The sequence below is a fragment of the Hypomesus transpacificus genome, chromosome 13 (genome assembly GCF_021917145.1).
Source record: "Hypomesus transpacificus isolate Combined female chromosome 13, fHypTra1, whole genome shotgun sequence".
Classification (NCBI taxonomy): domain Eukaryota; kingdom Metazoa; phylum Chordata; class Actinopteri; order Osmeriformes; family Osmeridae; genus Hypomesus; species Hypomesus transpacificus.
In genome coordinates this window covers 616,059-641,490 of record NC_061072.1, presented here as the reverse complement: position 1 = coordinate 641,490, position 25,432 = coordinate 616,059, and the positions used below count along the sequence as shown (strand labels likewise).

Sequence of the window (25,432 nt, the reverse complement as noted above, 5' to 3'; positions counted from 1 at the left end):
GACATATTTTTGTCTTGGGTAAAAATAGAATGTGTGAACAGGAGTGTCATATGTGCTGCCTAAAGAGAACCAGCAGAGGGCCTAATGGAAAACATAATGATGATGTATTATATTTTATTATTAGATGGTGATGCAAACCTTTTTTACGTTTGAAAATCTATATTTATTCTAACAGCATGGTTTAATTTCAAAATAATAATACATTTAATTCAGTGGATACAGAAAGAATATCTAAAAAAACGTAGCCAAAAGTATGTACAGGCAATGTTGATAGTAAGCATACTATTAAGACATTGAACATGACTTTACTCATTTTATAAATGTAAACAGTGAAATGTATAATTAAATTACTTTTGTTTTAAGTATTGCACAGTGACAAGTGGCAATAAAAAAGAGAAAAAAACTTCTCATGTACCATCACTGGGGGTCTCGTCTTGTATTTGTAACAGAAAGTATGGACTTAACTACAGCATTTTCATAAGAAAGTCCCACGGCTAGTAAGTTGTGACAAATGTGTTAAGGGCCACTAGTTATGACTAAAGCACACTCAAACGCACACCTCTATTAATCTAATGTTATAGCAATATCTGATAAGTACATTGTAACACAGTACATTGTAATCCATGGAACTTTAACACTTAGAAATGGTTAATTTCCACCAATGATGCTTTACCTATCCAATACTTCTTTAGTTACATTTAAAAAGACTAATACACTATGTAGGATACAACGAGAGGACACACATTCATTCAGGTTTCATTCGACGAAATTATTTCAGCTTGTCTGCTTAATGAAAGTGAATTCAGAGTGCAAGTCGTAGGTAATTACTGATGGCTTTTTTGGACCTCAATTACATGATGCCATGCCACACAGCTGGTAAGAGGCAAATCAGTAGTAGAGAAAAGTCCCAGCTTTCAAAGATGCGTGCGTTAATTACTTGAACTTGACGTTCCAAAATATCAGTTGACGGAATTATTTCAGGAGGGTTCAGCAGTAAGTCACACTGTAAAAATTATGATATTTATTACAATGCTAAGGGGTCATGAAGCACACTTTACAATGTGTATACATAATGTTAACAAATATAGAAGTTAACATGCATTGAATAATGCTTCATTGAAGTGTTATCATGTACATGTAGAGAATTTAAAAGGAGGTAAGAGTCCATTCAAATTCAAAAAGTAGCAATTGTTATAAAGTGCAGTTAGTAAAAATGATAATAATACAATAGTTGATGCATGTCCAGATTATGTAAAAGAACATTTGTTAACTGATGAATTTGAGACAAGCACAGAATAAAAATGATTTAGTAATAATAATAATAATAATAATAGCAAGTACACTTTAGTTAACTGAACATACTAATGTGTAAACATTATACTAAGTATTGATGCCTTTGACAAATATTCTTTCTCAAACCCACATTAAACACCCACCCAAGACAAAATTGAGTTAAAAACATTCAATGTATTACTATGGTTTGAAGATGCCTTATAGTTTTAAGAACTGGAGCAAACACATGACAAGAAATACCACGTCTATAAAGGTTAGCTAGACCTGTTGGACATAAAGATGAGACCAGCCTGGATAGTCCTCAAGACAGGGGTGCCTCTGACAACTACACGATAAACTGCTTGAACATGACCTGGGGAGAGGAGGGTTATAAATAGTGCAAAGTAAACTGGGGTCCTTCAGAAAGAACCAAAATACAAGTAAGAGTACAGCTCTGCTTTGTACACAGAGAAACTCTGACTGTGTTAGCTTGGTTACATTGTACACCGTTTTTCATGGGCATACTGTGTAGTATTGTGCTTCAATGGTATTTAGCATTTTGAAATGGAGTGAAAACCCTCCTCAGTTCAAAACTTCATTTGCATGGACACTACTTAAAAACCTCCTAATTTGAAAACTCAATTAAAATAGATAGATTTCTTCATTTTATTTAAGTGAACTTACTTACTTATATTTTCTCTTGATACAATAGAAAAGTGTGTAAAGTCAAAAAATTGCCTTACAAAATATGAATAGAAAAACATGACCCCATTTATTTAGTCTGATGATCTATAAACTTGACTTTAACATTCACAGCACTATCAGCTATGTGCAATCCTTTCTTGTTGTGCAGTGTAGAGAAGTAAATTGCATTGTTTTTCACATTATAAACACCTTATGAATGACCTACTCTGCTGTTTGTTATACAATTGTCTCTCGTAGGTTGCCCAAGGATGATGAAAGCTTGCGGATGGGGGCAGAGTGTAACACCACCTCATTTGTGACTTCCACAGGGACAACCAGTTGGTGCGGGCCAATAGAATCCAACCCATGGTCCGGGCTTTCCTCTATGTAGTCTGACATCTGCTCAGATGTTTTCATAGGAGGGATTGGTAGTGCTCGCAAGGAAGCCAGCTCCATCTCCTCAGCAAGGTTTGTGTTGCTCCCATACAGCACGTTCATCTTTCGTGCTAGCAGTCCCTCTTTCTCCGGTGGCTCCTCATCTTGCTCTCTCTTTACCAGCCGCTTGGAGCGCCTCAAAAAGCTGGCATGTCGGATGGAGCGCTCTAGCAAATGCTTCCGGTAGAACCTCTGGATGACAACTGCAGCAGCCACCTCCTCTTTGCGGCGCAAAGTAGTGGTGATAGGTGCAAATGAGGCAGATGTTGGGTTGCTCATGATGAACTTAGCCTCAATGCTCTCCCGCATGGCTGCCATCTCCACTGTGTCACCCAGCACCTCCTGAGTTACGGCCAGTAAGATATCCAGACAGTGAATCCTATCACCGATAACCAGAGGAAGGTCCATGTTGACAAGACGAATCCGGTTGGGTTTGGCTACACGAAAGGGCTCCTGCAAGGTATCGCAGAATTCAGAGAGACGTTCGTAGTCCAAGAACTGGGTTGCCTCAACATCAAACTTCTCCCAAGTCTCGTTGAACATCTCAAAATCATCCTCACAAAGCAGGTCACCGCTCTCCTCCTGAGCCACATTGAAGTTTTCCAGAATGATGGCAATATACATGTTGACAACCACCAGGAAAGACACGATAATATAACTACAGAAGAACATAATGCCCATGCCTGGGTTTCCACAGTTGCCTCTCACATCCGAACCTGGATTCTCAACATTGGGGTCACAGTCTGGGGGACCGCTGTTTAGGATTGGAAGTAAAAGCCCGTCCCAACCTGCCGATGTTGTGATCTCAAACAGGCAGACAATACTACTACCAAACGTTTGAAAGTTAAACATGTCATCAATGCCAGCCTGCTTTTTCACATAGGCAAAGTTTGACATGCCAAATATGGAAAAGATAAACATGATGAGGAAGAGCAATAGGCCAATGTTGAATAGAGCAGGAAGTGACATCATCAAGGCAAACAGAAGCGTCCTAATCCCTTTAGCTCCTTTAATTAGACGAAGAACTCTGCCTATTCTGGCTAGTCTGATGACTCTGAATAGGGTGGGTGACACAAAGTACTTCTCAATAATGTCTGATAGCATTATACCTGGAAAAAAAGAGATACTCTTGTTAAGGAGTAGCTCAAATGTTTAATTTTTTAAAATCATTGTCGTGTAAAAGGAGGCCGATACATACCTGCTACAGAAAGGATGACCACTACAAAGTCAAAGATATTCCATCCAACAGTGAAGAAATGATGTCTCAGGGCAAACATCTTTAGGAAGCACTCTCCAGAAAAGACTATAATGAAAGCGAGGTTGATTTTGTACAGAAAATCCTCTTTCTCTGCACTTTGGTCATCAGTTTCCACCATCATGGTTACCATGTTGAGGCAGATCAGAACCATGATGAAGATGTCAAAGAACTGCTGCGATATGAAGTCAAACACCACACCTTGGATTTGGTTCTTCAGAGCAGAGTGGCACAGGGGAAGAGAGGAGGATACATTTGCATGATGTCATTGGTGTTATTTGGGCTGTTTCTTGTGCAGAGCATAGGAGCTTCATACAGTCGACATGGCTTGTCTTGCATTTTACTTTGACATGTTTTGTGCTTGAAGAGGTTTGTTTGTATTTGTATATTCAGACTAATATTTAGATGAGATGTATGTGAATATTTCTAATAAAGGTAATAAATCACTGCTGCTACTCCTACAACTATGACTATCCTCGTCCCCTGATAGTGCTGAAATAAGGGCACACCCTTGTTACAGGTGAATGACATTTCTGTATGGCTTACCGTTGGTCTTGGTATGGGCTTCTGTGGCTTCTTGGAGCCAAGTTTCTTCATAGCGTTGTAGTATTTCAATTGCTCCTCAGTCATAAAGAGGTCTTCTCCTCCGAAGTGCAGAACCAAATGACAACAATTATTCTGGTCATTCATAACTTTAACCACAAATAAACACATTTTCTTCTTTCATAGACAAATCATCATAAAGAATTAAAGTAAATTGATACTTATCTTTTTCTTTTGCTGATTGAAATTGTCTATTATGACACCAATGAAGAGATTGAGAGTGAAAAAGGATCCGAAGATGATGAATATAACAAAATACAGGTACATGTACAGGTTGATCTCGTATGAAGGCTGCTCCTCAACCTAAGGAACGAAATGAGTTGTATCAAGACACATGGATAGAAAACTCTCAGACATTTCTTAAGATAAAATATTACAATATATTAAATACAGTCAAAGTTGACAAGTATAATTGTGTTAGTATACCTCTCTTGAATCTACTGCAGCATACATGATGTCCATCCATCCTTTAAATGTAGCCTGAGAAAATAGCATAGACTGTGATGTTGTATGGGTAATGATTAATTCAGTACGCCATTAGCATTAGAATGGCAAATCAATTAATTAATCAGCACCATACCAATAATCTGCAACCAAAATGATCAGTATCATGACTTTATATCTAATAGCAATCAAACTAGATGTAAAAGTCACTGCAATTACATTGCATAATCGGAATAGGTTGCATCGGTTCAGTCAGGAGACTCAGCTAGTATTTTAGCATTTTATCGATATTAATTAGTAATTTGGTATATTTTTATTTTTAAGAGCACAGACACGTCATCTTTGAAGGTATGGTTCTGATTTGTCTTCCCAAGACACTCAACTTTGGAAGCAGAGAGCTTAGATAATCCATCATTCCCCCTGACAGACTGAGCAACGACAGAACCCAGATGGAGACCAGGGTGGTGGAGGGAACAATGTCAGAGGAGAAGTTCCTCGTCTTAAATAGATTATCCTATAGACCGTCTGACGCAAGTGCTCTCCGAGTCTCCGGCATGAACTATCGTGCATTTATCACATGTATGTTTAATAAATGGCCTTTACAGGGCCAAGAGAAAGTAGCCAAAATAGAAGGTTTTTATACAAAACAATATCAATTGCTACATTAAATTACTGCAAGCCCCCCCTCACCCATATTCTACCTTGTTTCATGCTGTTCCGAATATCTTACCCCTGAATATAGTGTAGTTACAAGAAAATTAATGTCAGATAATGTTACATTCTTGACATAAAATGTCTAGCAAATACTTAATGTTTTGTGCAGTGCATCTCAATATATATATATATAGGTTATGTCATTCAACATCTTCCTCTATCCACTCTACGTTTTGATTTCCAGGGTAGAGGTTGTTAAGCTCACCACTTGCAGCAGGGAGAGGTAGCCCAGACCAACGTTGTCATAGTTGACCTTGACATTGGTCCAATGTGCCTCCTGGGTTGCATGCATCAATGCTAAACAGTCGCTCTTGTTGTTGACCTCACTCATAGGGAACAGCTCCTCTGTTGTGGTGTTAATGCAGCGGTAAAACTTTCCAGCAAACAGATTGACCCCCATGATGCTGAAGATGAGCCAGAAGATCAGGCACACCAGCAGCACATTGAAGATCGAGGGGATGGCCCCAACGAGAGCATTTACCACCACCTGTAAAAAGACAAAAACAAAATATTGAGGTTACTGCTGTCAGATAATTTGCAGTTACAGACATCCTTGTCAGACATTGAAACGTTTCATTGTAGTCACCTTCATCACAATCAGCTATGTTACAGCAACCGTGTAAGTTTACAAAACAACTCAGTCAGCATATAAAGAAAATGCTTTACTAATGAATTGTATTAATATGTTCATTTAGCAGACCATTTTATCCAATGCAACATACAGAGGGGGAAGCAAACCTGCAGCATTTTTTGCAGTCTGATCTATGCCTATCCGGTTAGTACGGACACTAATCGCCAGTGCAGAGATACTGTTTTGTTTCAGTGCAACCTTGAGTTATGTCTGATCTTTTTATTTCATGTTTGGGGATGCCTTTCTTAGTGTGTGTGTGGATAGGGGTAGGGTGTGTGTGTTGTTTGTGAGTATAGACTTACTCTCATCCCCTCAAACCTTGACAGAGCTCGAAGAGGTCTTAGAGCCCTGAGTGTTCGAAGGGATTTGATTGGTCCAAGTTCTGAATATCCCATCAAGTTGGCTCCTAAACTAATCAAGGAAACCTGAGGCATTGAAAGACAGGTAAACACAGTAACATTATGCTTAAAATGACTGCTTCAGATTTTTGTGTCTATTACTTTAAAGCAAGAAACTTACATCAACAATGAGGAAGTCCAACCAACACCAAGCATTGGTGAAGTAGGTCTGGAAGCCATATGCCACCCATTTTAAGAGCATCTCAATGATGAAGACATAGGTGAAAACTTTATCAGCATACTCAAGGATAATTTTAATAACTCTGCGCCTTTCGATGTAAATGTCTTCAAATGCCTGTCAGATGAAAAACAGAGACTATGGTCAGACTGCACTTGAACTCAACAGTTGTAAGACATCAACTGTGGGATAACTAACCAGAGCTCCACTGCTGAGGAGGATCATAAAGATGATAAAAGTCTCAAAGTAGTCATGCTCCACGATGGTGAAGCAGGCCCTGCGGAGGTTCCACCATTTCTTCCCTTTTCCTTGAGTAGTGTCAAAGGTGAGACATGGCCATCTTCTTATACACTCTAAGGGAATAAACATGTACATCAATATGTTATTTTATTGGTTGCTTTGATTTTATTGGTACTTTAACCTGGGCACTGCATTTTTATGGTTTTTGGACCACTAGGACCAGAAGCCTCAACATTTTCTTTTTAAGGCATCTTTTTCATCTAAATGAGGAATGGTCTGATGATTGGGTCTGAGAGAGACATTAGTCTGGAAATAGTATAGTATAGCAGGGTTTCTTTTCATCTTTGTATGATTTGTGGTTGAAATGAGACAATGGAAATGTCAAATTTTATGGAACTTTCATTCTGGTGTACCTTCAGTGAAGCAGGCTTCTGGATCTTCTGGCTCAGGTTCCTCCTCTTCCTCCTCCTCTGCCTCGGGCTCAGGAGGCTGGTAGTCCACAGTGCTGCACACTGAGGAGTCATCATCTTCACCATCTTCACCTGTCGACTATGACAGAGCGAAAACACACTCGGGTTGGGTAGAAAGACATACCAAGTCAGTTAACATACAGGCATGCTGATCACTGCGAGACAAAATTACAAAAATGTATACATTTTCCCTCATTCCTGTTCAAAAAGAGAGATATTAACCACCATCTAACCTTCTTCACCCTACAATTCTGGGTATACTTTCAATAACCCTCAGAACTGTTGTGAACCATTCATTAACTTTGCATAATATCTGAATAAAAAAAATTGTCAGAATTTGCATCATACCTTTAGATGTCGGTCATGCTTGTTGTCTTCATCTGAGGACTCTGACTCTGAATCATCATTGTCGTCCAGTTGTTCAAAGTCTGACTCCCCTTGTGCAATGGGCACTGTGAAGCGAATCTCTGAATCCAAATCCACATAAAACCCTGAGGGCCTGCCCTCAACCAAACAGTCTGACTTCATGTCTGTTACTTGGAAATCCTGGCCAGTGTCCAAGTGGTTCAGCTCAAAAGCTTCCTTTTGGGGCTCTCCTTCACCTCCCTCACCCTCCTCGACTTTATTCGCTTTCTTGCCCAGGATCTGTCGGACCGTGCCGATGACAAAGGCCTTGGCCCAGTCAATTCCCCGAGTTATCCTGCCAAGGGCAATCTGGAGATTGTTCATCTCTCCATCGTCATCACCACTGGAAAGGTTATCTCCGCTGAACGAGCTCAGTAGTAAGGCTAAGAAGAGGTTCAGAACCTAAAGAATCAGAGAGAGTAAGAAATGTTTTATTGTTTGTTTTATCTTAGGTAAGAATTGTATTTTCTTTGATTATTCTTTACTAAGTAGTTGATCATTGTAATCTTGTTAAGCATTACAGTATATATATAAAGTAAATATAGATTTTACACTGCAGACACTGTAGTGTATCCGTCCATTTAAAATGATTACTTGATTTCATAGTCAGCCTTGTAAACCTACATAAAACCACATGCTACATACCTTGAAAGAAAATCTAGGTAACACAACCATGTGAAGAGTTAAACTCAAGAGTGATTTCTATACACAACAAGTATCAAGTTAGTGTTATCCTGTCGTAACGGTGCATTAATAAATATTATGTTGTCTAGTCGTGGCTGCTATCTTTAGTGTCTAAACTCTGTTAGCTAGTTTCTCGGTGTCGATTTCTAATGTTAGACAGAGATCATGGTTACATAGGCCTGGGGCAGACTGATCTCTCTTATTCCCCTGCAGGTGCTGTGAATCAGCAAGGGGCACAGGAAAAGGGCTGATGGGGATAAAAACCCCAGAGATGTGAGGAGGTGTAAAGAACGAGAAAAGGTCATGAGATAAGGCATCTGAAGAAGCTGGGGAAAACTGAGTCCACTGTAAGGAGGAGAATGCACTATTGAGTGTTGATACAAATGTTCTGTTTCATGTGGACGACACAGAATTTGAGTTAAACAAACAAATTTGGTGTAATAAAAAAAATCTAATGAATGAACATCCCGCATTGGGCCATTTTTTTTTTTTTTTTTTACAGTTTGACACATCATTTGTGACTTTAGTTTGCAGACCTGCTCTAACCTCCAGCAAGAGAGCAAGTTATTGTGACTAAACAGACCAAGAAGGCCATTTAGATTTTTGTATTATGTATGAAAATAGAAAAAATCAGGTGCCCCGGTAGCTCACTGGATAAGTGCACGTAATACGTAGGCTGCTGCGTTACTGCAGCGGCCTTGGTTTGAATTTGGCCTTTTGCTGCATCTCTCTCTCTCTGTTCACTTACAATCTATTCAATAAAGCGTGAAAAATGAAAAAAAACACTCCCTACTTTTTCCCTAGGGTACATCTTTAATCTATTAAATTCAAAGAACTGATATAATGTATTGGTTTTTCAAATATTCACAATATGTTGAGAAATCAAGTTGTTAACAAAGGGCAGGGGGCATAAAATGGAGAACCTGAAAGTATGAACGGGTCACACAGACCCTGCAGAACAGGGTTTAGAAACAAAGGAACACCTCACTTTTTGTTGAGATCCCTCTTTACACTAGTGGAGTGGAACTGCCATGCTCAATGCTGTGTGGTATCAACAGGACAATTGATTATTTCTCTATCAATTGAAGCACCTTTCACTGATGCTTGGGTCCTATTCCCTGTCTCTCAAACAGGGCCACATCACTCACTCATGACGCCCAGCTGTCCATGTTAGTTCCCTACCATGCCAGGAGCCTTGCTTAAGCTAGGTCTTAGCACATACTCAAGGTCAGTACCACAGTTTGCTGGCTCAAGACTTTTTACTTAAATAGAAGCACCCACCCATCAGCCCCCTTCACAGTAAATGATGTGCCCTGCTTCACACTGTTTGTTGCACACAGTGCAGCTAGACAGGGCAGAGAAGAGGATCTCAAGAAAAAAAAAAGCCAAGTTGATTTTGACACATCATGGTACCCTCTGCTTTTGTTAGCTTGTCACGATGAGCGGTTTCCTTTTCAAATCTATGAATAAACTGACAGGAAATCCATTTGGCTGGAGTTGTAAATATGCTGCTTATGTGATCAGCTGCTAACAGCTCATCTGCATTCTCTAGTTCTTGCAGTTCAAGGCATAATGTCAGGAAGAATTAGTTTAAATACTTTTTTATTTTTAGCAAATTCTGAAGCTGTTTGTCCTGGTGTTTCTTCCGGATGTCCAGCAATAGACTCCTCAACACAAGATCCTTTGGACTGACTAAGTATTACAATACCATAGATCAACAGAGACGTCAGACAACAGATTTCGACAAGTTAACAGCAGTGACATATGGACAGAGGTCATGTACTGCTTATATTGTCAAGTGGCTTTACCTGTAATCTTTAGAATGGTCACTACTTAAAATATGTATCTTGCCTTGGCCATCAACTACTCATGTTACCATAATTATATAGCATAAATCTATTTGCCAGAGCTGCTTTGAAAAAAAAATATATATATATATTATTAACCATTACGATAGAGAGTTAACATAGCTATTGTGTGAAATCTATCTTAAAAACAGGTTGACACTGAGATCAGCATAAACATTACTTGTGAAGAGCTAGGAGTTGTAATGAGGGTATTAAGGCATTTCTGTACTCACCACCAGGTTTCCAATGACCATTACCATCATGAAGACCATCAGACACATCCCGGCTCCGGCCACCTCCATACAGTCCCACATGGTCTCAATCCACTCCCCACATAAGATGCGAAAAACAATCAGGAAAGAGTGGAAGAAGTCGTTCATGTGCCAGCGTGGCAACTCACAGTCTATGGCAATCTTGCACACACACTCCTTGTAGCTCTTGCCAAACAGCTGCATGCCAACCACAGCAAAGATGAAGACGATGATGGCCAGCACCAATGTCAAGTTTCCAAGAGCGCCCACTGAGTTTCCAATGATCTTGATCAGCATGTTGAGGGTGGGCCATGACTTGGCGAGTTTGAAGACACGCAGCTATCTCCAATACAGGGCAAAGTCAAACAAAGAAACCAAATAAGGAAAGTCAGTTTTCTCTGACAGAGATTTCCCTCATGACATTGTCTCTGTTTTTAGAACGCCTTAACGTGATACACTAATACCAGACAGTCATTTTCATTCTATAAAACAAGCAAGGGATATATTGAAGTTTCCAGATGGTGCAAGTGAAGTATCAAATATGTCTTACCAAACGAAAGGACCTGAGGACCGACAGACCCTGAACATTCGCCAGGCCCAGCTCCACTAGACTGAGCGTGACGATGATGCTGTCAAAGATGTTCCAGCCCACCTGGAAGTAGTAGAAGGGATCCATGGCCACAAGCTTAAAGACCATCTCTGCAGTGAAGATCCCTGTGAACACCTGGGGGAGAATGACCATGTTAATTGTTTTGATATCAGGAAATAAATGTGTACATTTGTTGCCAAAGCACATCACAATGTGCATTATATATTTGTTATTAATTAATAAGTATTGGTCCTCATCTACATTATCATATGATCAAACAAATATGGTATTGAGTTCTATGGACATGGAGTCCATATGTCATAAATAACTTACATTTCAGGGTTTGAGGTACATTATGCTAGATAATTTTTGTAAAAACATTTTGTCCCATAAAAAAATGTTGTGTAAGCCCTCTGAAAGTTGTTTAGTTTCACATACACAGCTCAGTGCCAGTGGAATATAAATTTCAGATTTTTGGAGCTACCCACTACCTTCTAGCCAATTATGTTCCGAGATTTCCTCCATGGCTTATTTTGAGAAACCATTGTCAATCAAACTCAAGCTGGAGGAAAGCGTGAAATTTCGGACAAGATTGGGGGTGCTGTTTTTCTAAATGTAATTGATTTTATAATTTTACCTAGCACAGATTTAATGGCCCTTTAAAAAAAATGACAGTCTTAGAGTGACACAATTGTTTTTCATTCTCACCAGGTTGCCCACAGACAGCATGTGATCAAACTCAGGAGTCATGGGGTAGTGCTCCATAGCCATGAAGAGTGTGTTCAACACAATACAGATGGTGATGCCTAGGTCTACAAAGGGGTCCATCACCACAAAGTTCACCCACTGTTTGAAGACCACCCAGGGTATACAGCAGTCCCACTTCAGGAAAATGTCAGCAAACTTATACCATCCAGGTGGACAAGGCTTTTGTGTTTCTTCCAAATCTATTAGATCAGAGATAGGGACAATAAATACATTCTTAATCATTACAAATTGTAGCTGAGTTGGAATAATAATAAAATAAATATATGATTTTAAGAAAATGACATGCACTTTTAGAGATTAGCCATATAATATAATTACATAAACTATTCAGTTCATTCAAAAAAATGTGGTTATCCAATTTATATATTAACTCACTTAGCAAAGTATTAATGAAAGCCTAGAAATGGAATACACAGTGCACCACAATTCGTGCCTAATGGTGCCAAGTCACCCCCAGGCTGAAATAGCCCAAGCTTAGCACCAGAGGGGCTTACCACTGTATGTTAACAGGGATCTCTCCATCACACAATGTGATTAGCACGCCTGTGTGGCAGGTTGCAGACAATGCTACTGTAATGCTACTGTAATGGCTTTGAGATTTTGTATAACAAGATAAGCTAGGCAATTACTATTCACATTAGAGGATGCACCTGCCACATTTATACATACTGTTAAGGGAGACTGGGGCAAATTGTCACGGGGGTAAGTTGCCAGTTTCTTTAATTAAAATAAAATATGGTTTGATGAAAAAGGTCCAAAGTTGACTATGTTGTTTACAACACTCCAGGTCAAAACACTCTGAGATGAATAACTTTTGTGTTTTTCACAACCACAAACAAAAGAATGGTCACAGTGTATTTTACTAGCAATAACTTTGTGATATATTATGACAATTGTAATTTATTTATATATTTTATTTATGGTTATTATAATCCAGAAAAATATTCTTATAACTGGAAATCTACATATTACTGGTGTGACAACTTGCTCTGGTCTTCCCAAAAATGTATTGTACGATGCATGTCTGTTGCATGTGTAAAATACAACCTTACAAGTTAAGGTTACAAGTTAGTCTAACAATTGCTAAACTTTAAGTGTGCCAAATGACGAAGTGACAAATGGAACACTACATAATTTACGCAGTAAGAAACCTAAGAAATAATGACTAATAACGTCTATACAGTATCCTGTAAATGCTGGCCAATAATAGTGTACCTAATAATAACTACAGGTTCCTTAATACCTAGACCGATTGGAAAACAAAATTGTTGCACAGTGCACTTACTGCAATTTAATGTTATGATATAATAATGAATTAATACAATGTTATATTGATTCAATTAAACCACATAATTGAACATAATATAAAAGACCATAATTGTCATCAATTTTAGGTTTTTCTCCTACCTTCCATCGCATTGGTGAGAACACTTATAGCACTCGCAGTTCTATATTTCAGGCCGGGTTCTTCCAGGAAAACCATGTCATAAACAGAGCCCAAGGACTTCTCTCTGTGCTCATTTTCTTCTGCAGACTAGAAAAAAGTGAAGGTTGTCATCTTTATCATAAAAAAAACATCCAAACTGCGGAGTTTTAACCAATGAATTCAAACAAAAAATCTGATGTCATCATAAAGATCACAAACATGCTTCCCAAGAGTAATAGACAAGAGAATCAAGCAAATGTTGAATACATGAGCCAAATGAGCATGCATTCCCAGCAGTCTAACCTCATTCTGACCTGTGAACTTTTAACCTAATAATGTAAACAAGCAGATAGGGTCACAGACTGACCTCCTCAGGACACACTGGGTTGAGGACCAGACGGGGGATGATTCTCCCGTTACAATCCTTGATGACTTCATCACCCCCGCCTATGCTCCTTTCATCGTCCATAAACTCAGACCCTGTGTGATGACTGAGAGCTTTGTGACTGGTAAGGGTTGCCTGGCTCCCAGAAAGAGCCTTTTGAACACAAATGAAGATCATTGAACAACTTAATTGAGATGTGCATCTAATGCCATTCCATTTTAATTTTTAATTTGCATTATGTCACAGTGATTACAGTGTACAACCAAAACACACAAACTAGTCACCCGACCTGTTCATCACGGTTTCTGATTAGTTCCAAAAGCCTTTGGAACTCATCCTCTTTATCCTTGGCCTCTGCCAAAGTGGCCTGATTCTGTTCATCATAAGCCATGGCAACCACAGCCAGGATGAGGTTGATGAGGTAGAAGGAGCCCAAGAAGATGACCAAAACAAAGAAGATCATGTAGGTCTTTCCGGCTGCTCGCAGAGTCTGCATGCAAAAGGGAACACACAGAGAAATTATTTAAATACTGGCCCAGCTTCCCAGACATATATTATACTTAGTCCCAAAGTGAGAGAAACATTCAATAAAGTTCTCAGTTGAAAATATTTTTGGGCAAGGACTAGATATAATCCATGTCTGGGAAACAGCCTAAATCAGATACTATACTTAGGTTTGAAATTGTTTGTCAACATTTACTAGCCCTAACCCAACATTTATCATTGTGTAGAAAACAAAAACCGCATATACTGCACCAAACATCACTGCAAAACAAATAGACATCCAAAAAGGAGTTGGCATAGCTAACAGTAATTTATTATTATGTATATATTATTTAATATAGGTACCAACCAGCTGAAACAGGTTCTCCCAGTAATCCTGGGTCATGAGTCTGAAGAGAGCCAGGAAGGCCCAACCAAAAGAGTCATAGCTGGTGTAGCCATAGTTGGGGTTCCTCCCAGCCTTCATGCACATGAATCCTTCTGGGCACTTTCTATCAACATGGCAGTGGAGAATAATCAGTGTGGACTGAGACCATGCTTTCACAGTCCATTAGTTCTGCATAAAAATATTGTTTAAGAGAAGCTCATTTGACCCATGTTTTGCAATTAAACAAATATGGATTTCACAAAATATTGTTCTCCAAGTCGTTGTAGAAATAATATTTGGCTGCTTGAAAATGCCTTTCCAATCACTCATTAAGACAGACTTGTTTTTAAATTTACATTGTGCCATCTCAATTTCCTTTGAGGAATTTGCAATACATTAAAGTACCATACCCAGCATCAGAGCTGTTTCCACAAAGAAGGGCATCCAGGCTACCTTCCAGATAGTAGTGATTTTCTATAACAGAAATGCATCAGATCAAATTTGTGTGCATATGTACCAACAAAAATTATATCGCAAATTAGTTATCAAACTTACCAATATCATCAATATAAGCTTTGAAATCAAAAGTACTGTTGGAATTTGTTTCATTGTAAGCCACGGTGTCACTCAATGTTGAATTAGAAAAGAAATCTTCAAATGTATTGTTTGTAGGGATGGGCCATCGGACACATTTATTACGAAGATTTCCCATGAACAGTTGCAAGCCGATGAGGGCAAAGACGGCCAGGGCAAATACAGTGAGGATCATCACATTTACCATCTTCTTTACTGACTGTACCAAGGCACCCACAATGGTTTTCAAACCTGACCAAATCAAAAAGAAACGTAATCATGGAGATTTAACTGCCTTAACTACAGTTCAGACAGTGTGAATGCAGAACGTGAATTCATAAAAATATGTGTTGTGGAATATTTAAATGGTGCAGAAAATGATCTGGTCAGTGACTTTTCTTGCCTCAACAAGGATGGGCTGCATAGGAAGACTTACCAGGAATCACTGTGATTGTTTTGAGAGCACGAAGTACACGGAACGTCCTCAGGGCTGACACATTGCCTAGATCTACAAACTCTGTGACATATCTGACATAAGTAACACATAGCAAAGAGCAAAGTCATCAAATTGAGTAAACTAACATAATTGTAAAGACAAACACTCTGCAAAATCAGTGCATATACCAAAATATCCCCCCCAAATTATGTTTAATTTTAACCAACTACATCTGGTTGTTGTTTCATCAGTAGATGAAAAATAAATAATCATCTCTATTATTTAATAATGGATCTTGTCACAAAAGATGTACTCTCCAATACTCACGCCATGCTGATCACCATGAAATCCAGCCAATTCCATGGATCTCGAAGGAATGTAAAAGACCCAACACAGAAACCTCTAGACAGCACTTTAGTTGTTGCCTCAAAAGTATAAATACCAGTAAAAACATACCTGCGAAAACATAAGCAACAAAACATATCATAGCCTTTCAAGTGTTATGGAAATTATCATTAAAAGCAAAGTACATCAAATTAAATGACCAAAAACATTGCTGCAAATACAATAGAATGTGTGATTAATGCAGATGTAAGTACAGTATATGTAGCATATGAAGCATTATTAACCTACTCAACAGTTTTACTCCATGGAGGGGGGTTGCTCATCGTCATGAACACGCAGTTCGAAAGAATGGTTATCATGATGAACATACTAAATAATTTGATATTGAGTCAAGGGAAAATGTTGGACGCTTGATTAGAAATACCAACAGCCCCATTGTTTCTCAGTTGGTGACACCGCTCGGCACATCTATCTAATGGCAGGAAATCATGAAAATCTTGATGTACATTAGGCAAATTTTAGAATATGTACTGACCAAACATACAGCTTTTGTCAAAAAGACCATCCCTTCCACCCCTCCACACTATCATTTAGTTTCAAAAAAGGATATGAATGTATGAGAATTTTGATGGCTCCTCTTCTAACAAGACTAAAGGGGCTTAGAATGTGGCAAGCTGGTTCAGCATTGAACCTGAAGATTGTGTTTCCTTTGGTTATCACAATGAAAGTCTGCAACACAGATATTTAAATGGTTAACATCACATCATAAAATAGTAAGACCCATAAAGCATGCCTTTCACTCCAGTAATGCAGTTACATACAGTACTGTTTACATGAAAACAGTTAATGGAAATTAATGTATGTGTTCCATGTTGTCATGTAACGGAGACATGGTTGGCAGTCTATACCACAAACTGTCATGGTTGCACTGTTGTCCATCTCTAGAAGCTGATAGGATGACTTTGCATTGAGAAAGCATTTCACAGTCAGTTAATCTTCCCAGCAGACATTTTTCCCATTGGAGTTTACTCCTAAATCATTTTCCTAAATCATTCTTTTTACTTAACATACCCAGAATAATAGGATAATTACTGCTTGGTAAGTAAAATATGCTGATCAAATATACTGATTTATGACACGGTTTGGTAAATTTGCATTTTGTCACGTGTATCATGATTTAAATAGACGCTTTCAAACTTTATTTCCAAGCAATACAGCTTTACTTGGTGACCTGATCGGACCTTCTGTGTTTTGTAGAAGGGGTCCAAGTCCTCCAGAGGTGTGTTGAGCACCTCTGAGGGAGCATCTCCATAGATCATGGGCAGGCTTTTGCCTGCCTCCAAATCCTTGCTCGGAGCCAAGGGCCCGTTGTCGACGTAACCTTTTACTTCTGCATCCCTTTTCCTTTTCTCCATGAGCCTCTCGATCTCCGCCAGCGAATCCGGGGTGAAACGGCGGAACGCATCGCTGCCTGTGGGAGGGAGCAGGGTGGCCATCTTCGCATTGCGAAGGGATACCACCACTCTGGCGTCTCTCTAGATTGACCTGTCAGGACAGAGATCAGGGGATGCATTTCAAGATCCAATACTTGTTCATTAGCATTCCAAAACCTATACGAGAGCCTTGATCAGGCCGTCATGTGTGCACAATATCTGACTCAAGTCGTTTTTTGTGGCCCATCCTTTCCTTCTTTAATAGAAGAGAAAAACACAAAGGTAAGGAAGACTGATCACAAAATACAGACAAAGAAAGAAAAAAAAACACTTGAAAACTGAGCTTAAAGATTAGTTGTGAGTTGTAGTAATAGTGATTAGTTGCATCAGGCTACAGATGGTAATACACATGAGTCTTACAGAGTCAAACCAACGATAATAGACGGATTTAAAAAAGGTAAGAAAGTATTATGAAAAAAAATATTTCACACTCAATACACCAAGTTTCTATACAAAAGCGTACTGTCCTCGAGATGCTTCATGGTATGATAGACATGCATGTGCACAGTGATCTTGGCGTGTGAGACTTACTGTATATGTTTGTGTACTTGTAATGATCCGAGACCTTGATCTATCTCCATTCCACCCCCTCCACCTACCCCCCTATTCCGACTCCCCCCAACCTCCACCTCTAGAAGTGGGAGAGGAGATGACCCACATAAAAGTGTCAAGGTAATGACAAAGTGACAAGCCGCGCTCCGGACCAGCTCTGGAGCTTCAACAGGATACTTTCCCACAGTACCAAAGAAACCTTGACATTACTCATGAACATCATATTACTTATTAGCTTACCAGACGGCTGATATTCCGGCCAACTGGCATTGCTTACAAGACTCCTGTACATGTTCAGCAACCAGTTGAGACAGATTTGTTTTCTCTGAAGCAACTAAGGTTAGGATCCTGATGTAACCGCTAGCACACTTAATTTGAAATACGCTAATCGCTATCTAAAAGCCCCTTGGCTATCGTTCAAACCATGTCGAGTATTCTTGATGCCTTTGCCCAAACTGTAGAAATGTCACTTGATTGGGTTATGACACACCCACCCAATCAAGTTTGGGATACATCTCATATTTCTACACCTTAATGTAAACATGAGAAAAGGGGATCTTTTATGAAGCCTCTGGGCACGGCCGGATTAACAATTGTCGTGCCCTGGGCAACAATTGCAAAATCGCTATCATCAAGATCATAGTCTACACAGAGGGCACTGATTTGGAGTATTTTTCTGTTGCTATTTTTGGTACATGTTTCAAATTGTCGACTAACTTGGATTCTTTTTTTTCTTTTACATTTTCTTTTATCACTCCCACTTAACTGCCTCTCCATCTTGCTACACTGCTTCTCCCCATAGAACGCTCTCCTCCAGCCGCAGCACTTTCAAGTCACGTGACTCTCGCTCGCAGTGTCCGCGGCGTAGAGCTGGCAAGCCCCAAGTGGCAGTTGTGCAGGCAGCTACTAGACTACACAAACACTTTTTTTGACGTGATTTTACATAATATTTTGATCGAACGAGTTGCAATAAAGTGCTCACATTAAGGAAAGTAATGACTGCGTTCATAACGTGATATAACATTTTAGTTGACGTTGTCCAGGGCCGCTTATATGTCATGTGTCCCTGGGCAAGTGCCCAGTTGGCCTAATGGTTAATCCGGCCTTGCCTCTGGGGGGAAGAACTATGATGTCTCTCATAGGATAAGGCCCCAGTGACGATGCTAGTTTATATACACCAGGTTGTTGAGAGAACAGCATACATTAAACCTACATTCATTTTAACTGTCAAATTACAAGGTTCAAAATCAGAACACTAGCTTGGACAGGAAAACGAGCCTAAATGAGTTATAAATAAGTTTGATGCATAATGTCTGGGTTGATTTCCTGGTTGTTTTCCTGGACAGATTGATGTGGTAAAATGTACCACAGCAAAATACTATTACAAAAGTGTGCCAAATACCATGGAAGTCATGGATTCAGGGTTACTTGGGCACACAGAAGTGAACACAACTTAATGTGGATCTAACCATAAATAAATCATCACATTCGTGTGATAATTCTGCTGTGGTATGAACATGAGTACAATTGAGTTTCAATGCTAGGTAGACTCTTTCAGAAACCAGCATATAAATGACCAGGCATTTGAGAAGAATGCATACGGCGTACAGTCTGATTCAGGTCTTTAGAGAGAAGACACTGAGAAGGCAGGTTTGGTTAGAAGGTTTGACTACAAGACACACACGCACACTCTGACCGTGATACATACACACATACATGTATGGTTACATGCAAGCACACTTATGCAGATAATCAGACACAGTCACACACAGATACGAGTGCTGCCCAGCTGCCGCAAGCAATCATGGCCGAGCATCATGTTACAGAACCCCGATGACTCTGCTCATTCCTCCTTGGCCTGGTGCTCGCTCTCTCCCTCACATCGCTCCAATAAACAGGCCAGCATGCCAACTTAACTTACTGCGGCTAACTCCACTCTCTGCCACCTTCTATTTTACACAGCCAAATCCACTGGGCTTCCGCCCTCCCTCCCCATGCTCCATGACACCGAGAGCACTAAATCCCCCTTTCACACCACTCAGAAATCTTCTCTCCTGCACCTCTCTCACCCCATCCACCACACATCCCCTCCCATCTCTTCACACAACACCTCTGGTCCGTATTTGACATTTCAGGACCAATATATTCATTGGACCTTTTCGTTTTCTCACAAAGAATATGCTGTGCCATTCTGGTTACCAATTAAGCATCTGGACCACCTGGAGGAGTAGATACTCCTCATCTTCCAAACCCTGCCACCCGAAACACACACACACATACCCAACCCCCATCACCCATTTCAGAAGATCCTCCATGTGGAAAAGGGGCCCCTCTTTCCCAGTGAAGGATGGACAACCTTAAAATACACATCCTGAAGACAGATTTGTTTCTCAGGGGATTATTGAAGACATTTCCTATTTCGCATTATGTCACAGCGTTAATTGCGTAGCCTTGCTGATCTCTCCAGACTCTGGGAGAGAGTTACCTGTATTGTCTTGTAAGTGACAAAGAAGTGGGATGGGGTTAGCTATTGCCTCCTCAATTATTTAATTACATTGAACTTTACTGATTTATTACTTTTCATGACGTGTAGCTTTGCACATGGACATGGTTCACTTCATAAAACCAAAAAAAGGGATCAAGATGAATCAAGCCAATGAATGTCTAAGAGAACATTGTCCAGTTCATCATCATTCCCTTTCAGAAACTAGAATCTAAAAACAACAGTCAATACCTTAGACGGGGCATAAAACTGGACCTTAATGATCACCAGTCTACAGTTTGGTACCTCTCCATCGCCTCATAAGAGCCAGGCTTGACCTCTTGAGGCTGTCCTGTTAAGGTCTGGTGACAAAAAGAGGAAGGGAGAGGAAGCGAGAGATTTCTATAGTCGTCCCAGGCATCCACATATGTGTCACTGTGAATGTCATTGAAGGCCACCCGTCCGTTTCAACATGTGACATTCCGGTTGAGGATATGGAAGGGGAAATATAGACCACTAGCGTTACTCTAGCCGGTCAGGGAATGTGGATGCTGGTATTTCTACCCGGAAACTAACTTACAGAGTGTTGGGTTAATGGCACAAGGACAGGAATCATACAAGTGTGTAGAGTTGAAGATCAGTATGAACTGGGTTTATTAGGGCTGTTGAATCCTGATTTTCTACAATGTCTTATTAAGCAATGTTGTCAATTAGATTTGAGAACTCCTCAACACAACAAATTCTGTCCATTTCCATTTCAACTGGAGATTGTCATCATTATTCACTGGGCTTTGTTAAGACTGCTAATCAATGCAGTCCATGTGAACATGAAACGTACCATCAGAAATATTGGTAATTGAGCCAACCAACACTTTAACAGGACATATACATGTGGATAGCTCTGCAACACACACAGCTCAATCTCCTTGTATACAGTAAGCCATGCCTGGAATGTGGTAAGCTGTAAACGACAGATCTACAGAGCAAACAAGGGCTTTTATCCACACGTCCCCATGACATTTGCTGTGCCCCTGTTCTTTCATTTTCTCACGGGGTCAAATCTCATGCCTCTCTCTCCCAGACTCTCTTCAACACCCTGTCACCCACCAGTTAACCTTGTGCTTCTAAATCTGTAGGGGGCTGCATTAATGGACCACACTTATGTTTTTATCCCCTTCCATATACAATTTTCTCTTTTACATTTGCATTAGTCCAAATGTATTATGTCAACCATACTACAGGCAACATTTTGTCGCTTTAAATTGTTGCTGCAATTATTCCAAAAGTGTTAGCATAAAGCAGGCCAAATAAATCATTTATTGTAGGATCGATAGATCATTAGATAGATAGCTTCATCGATCCCTGAGAGGAAATTGAACCATTTAAGCATCAGTAGAAAACTTTGACAAGGTGCATGTCAACAGCAAAAAGTTTTTATGAATTAATGAACTTAAATAATGACATACTATAAATAAGTATATAGATCCGAAATATTGACAAAATACAATAAGACCATAAAACGGAAATCGTTAAGAAGTAATAGGAAGTCCACAGTTTGTGCCTGCATTTAGCATAAAATGACAGATAGGCCAAACAAGTAGGCAGCCATAACGTACATAGGTTGTCAGCAACCATCAGTGGAATTCTCACACATACTATGTGCCTGCTGGTGGGATCAAGCAAGTGACGTGTGTTATACTTCTGTCACTGCATTCTCAGACCCTGTGAATAGCTAGAATAATCCCTAAACTGTTTCAATAATAAAATACAGAGGCTTTGACTACCTAAACACAATGTAATTGTACTACTATTGTGATTTGTTATCAGATTTAGCATTAGCTGTAGGACAATTGATTGAAATCTGTAATTGTTATACGATAAAGCATAAGGAAGCGAGCAAATTGCGGCAAATAACTACATATTAGTAAAAATGACTAGGATTATGGATTGGACATGATGAGGTTGATTAAATCTTCATAATTCTATTAATGCACCACCAAAAAGCATTTGCGTCACACTGAAGTTCTACCTTAGAGTTGTAAATGTGCCATTCGTTTAAAATAAAAATTGTACTATCCTTGTAGAGCTTTGGAATCTCTTGTGAGTCAGGAATTGCTTTATCAAATAATGGTGGGCAGAACATATATGAAGAATCCGGCATCTTTTTTGACGTAAATCCCTTCTGTGTTCTCTGAAACCATCACATAAGACAACTGTTCAGTTGTATCTTTTGATCAGGATATAGTTTTCCCCTCAACATTCAAATCAATACATTGCCTAATGTAGACAATAAAATAACTTGTTACCTATTTTGTATCCCATTATTACAGGTTAAGTTCACTGCTGAGCTTCACTCAACTGGTTAAGTGTGAATCATTGGCAAAGCTGTCATCAAACTGTTTGCACCAAATGAATGTTCTCATATTCCTATGTACATATGGAACACGGTGTAGGAGCCAAAGTTTAGAGCTGGTTTCAGATTCCGTACACCACAGGCCTAAGTCTAATCCATGCTTCTTGAAAGAAAAAAGTCCTTCTGGATGGGATTGGGAGACTAGTTTATGGAAAAGGTCAAATTAATGAATAGACATAACAATCGTCTCTCAAGTACGGTACATTTGGAGAGAAGGCAAACTGGGATGTCCGTGTCGTTTCACATTAAGTACAACATGATTATATGACTCATGTGATACATGATCTTCTCACAGGGTCAACCAAGATCATAGCTGGAGGGGGATAGTGGTAAATGAAAAAGCATATGGAGCAAGAAAATTAGGAGCAAGCCAGTAGAATTTGGAAAATTCCACAATTGGCTTTAACCTTATTTCACCTTTTGCCTTCGATGGAAAAGAGGAAATCCTTGCCAAGCAATCACATGATCTCCCTTGGTGAAAGAAACCCAAAACCAACACCTTCTGTGTCCAAAACCATGTGATGCTCTCAGCTGTGACACACACAGGCATAGAAAGACACAAACGCTCATAGAGAACATCATTACACACAACACTGCATACAAGAAAAATCTTGGTGGTGTGTCTCCCTACATCTTCGGCTAGTTTTGATCAAAATATTGGGTTTCAAGAAAAATACATTTTGATTTCAATCTTTAGTCCCCGACAAATCCTTCTTTTTCATGATTCGTTTTTGCTGACACAAGCAAGTATTGGACACTTCTCTGACACTTTTCTGACACTTTTATTTGTTGTAAATCAGCAAATACTGCATAAAATAAGAGAAACTCAATAACTCGTGAGTAATTCCAACTAAACACAAAAGAAGTAGCACAAACCAGCCTGGACAAAATGTACATAAGTAAACTAATTTGCTTTGGAGTTGAACAAATTATGCAAAGGTATGTTCTTCAAAATCTACTGCCTTTAAATGGGTAAAACATTCCCATTTCTCAAACTGAAGTTGTACAAGTAAAACAAGCACATACACATTGAGTTTATGTTGAGTATTAATATTCTAGCCAAGGCCCAATCCGTTGGGAGTCCATTGTAGTCCAGTATCATTATACTAGCCAAGGCCCAATCCATTGGGAGTCTATTGTAGACGTCTAACTTGGTTGCGTAACAAGAAGTATACTGCTGACAAGCACTAATATACATAGCAGATCACCATCTGATCTCCAGCACTACCCGCGTGTCCAGGGAACAGAGCCCATGTCTGGCTGTCTCCATCCCCCCCACACACCTCTGATATGGGCAACATGGATTAGCGAGTGGAGGAACAGTGTGGTACCACTGAGCATCCACAGTATTACGATGTCCTGCCTGCCTGACATGACGAAACGGGTTAAAAATAAACTGTCCCCTTGTGGAAGGATGAGGGGATTGAAAGGGAGAAAAAACTGGATAAAGGGCCTTTCGGACTTTAAGCTTGTGCTTGTGACGAAGCCACTGTCTACTGGCAGAACTGACTTTAGTTTGGTTAGTTGTAATGCTTATGAGCACTGCAACTTTGTTTTAACATTTAACAGGTGGATGAAACACATCTGTAATGGCACACACACACACATACACACTCTCACATATACGCACACAAACATACAGTAATCATACAAATAAGTGAACCAACACACACAACACATAAAGTCCACAAACACACTACAACACACCACACACATATACAGTGCACACACAAACCACATGCATTTGCCCGCTTCACTTTCAAACATAAAAACCCCACTTACTGTATATCATTTAGGGTAAACTATTGACATATCAGTAAATCATCAATAAATAAGCTACACAGATTTACAAAAGCACCATTGCAAATACATTAAAAGCCTAACGTGAAAACAGGTAAGTTCCTGTCCGACATTGAATGTTGACCTGAGGTCAGGACAGGTTTAATATATTTTGTAGAATGGGTCATTCATTGACTAAAAACAGACACACTTGAAAAAATATATTTAACTCTTTCATTTAATTAATTGGTGGAATGGCAATCAGATTGCCCACTTAACAATGCAGTAAGGGCTGCAATGGTATCAAGTATTACTTGATTATTAGATTTTCTAAAGTTATATTATTATCAAATAAACCACTTAATGAAAACGATACACCCCAAGTACATCTGGGCCATAATGTAATCTAAAATGTACATACACATCTAAGGTAAAAAGACACAAATAAAATAAAAAATAAAATGACAAACAAACCATGAAAAAGTGAGGTACATTTTTTAAATGCTTTCAAACAATATGGCAAACTTCCCTGAACTGTTGTTCTATCCACCTGACAATGGGAAATGTGAAAGCCATGCAGAGCTCCTCAAGCCAAAGATTAACCCTCATATGGCATTACAAAACAGTGGAAAAGAAAGCTCATGATTTACCTTGCACAGTAAAATAAATATGTATTTCCAAAAACTCGAGAAACTCCACAGAAATTGAAGTCTTCCGTCAAACTTTGTACTGAGGACTTAATTGTCCCCTTCTGGAGCCCAGGGCGAGCTCCAACACAGCTGTTGCTGACGCAGGGGTGTGCGGAATGA

General features: G+C 39.4%; 1 protein-coding gene across 1 annotated transcript; it reads right to left on the bottom strand.

Annotated features, from left to right (window-relative positions):
- Positions 1–103: 103 nt before the first annotated feature.
- Positions 104–25,382, bottom strand: scn4aa (sodium channel, voltage-gated, type IV, alpha, a). The gene is made up of 26 exons (XM_047032540.1): positions 25,274–25,382; positions 17,146–17,449; positions 16,515–16,633; positions 16,193–16,282; positions 15,887–16,015; positions 15,560–15,651; positions 15,106–15,375; positions 14,961–15,024; positions 14,533–14,674; positions 13,969–14,169; positions 13,662–13,832; positions 13,276–13,402; positions 11,809–12,047; positions 11,062–11,235; positions 10,494–10,850; positions 7,673–8,131; positions 7,268–7,403; positions 6,813–6,967; positions 6,558–6,731; positions 6,341–6,463; positions 5,613–5,894; positions 4,676–4,729; positions 4,415–4,552; positions 4,193–4,297; positions 3,590–3,860; positions 104–3,500 (listed from the first exon to the last, which is right to left on the bottom strand). Exons 2-26 carry the CDS (start codon positions 17,398–17,400, stop codon positions 2,194–2,196), a joined length of 5,634 nt encoding a protein of 1,877 aa, XP_046888496.1. The 5' UTR covers positions 17,401–17,449; positions 25,274–25,382; the 3' UTR covers positions 104–2,193.
- Between the last annotated feature and the right edge of the window lie 50 nt (positions 25,383–25,432).

Coding starts and splice junctions, on each gene's coding strand:
- scn4aa (XM_047032540.1), bottom strand. CDS start 17,400: ATGGCCACCCTGCTCCCTCCCACAGGCAGCGATGCGTTCCGCCGTTTC. Junction 14,675..14,960: donor GGAAACAGCTCTGATGCTGG/GTATGGTACTTT, acceptor CCATGTTGATAG/AAAGTGCCCAGAAGGATTCA. Junction 10,851..11,061: donor TCCTCAGGTCCTTTCGTTTG/GTAAGACATATT, acceptor TATTGGAGATAG/CTGCGTGTCTTCAAACTCGC.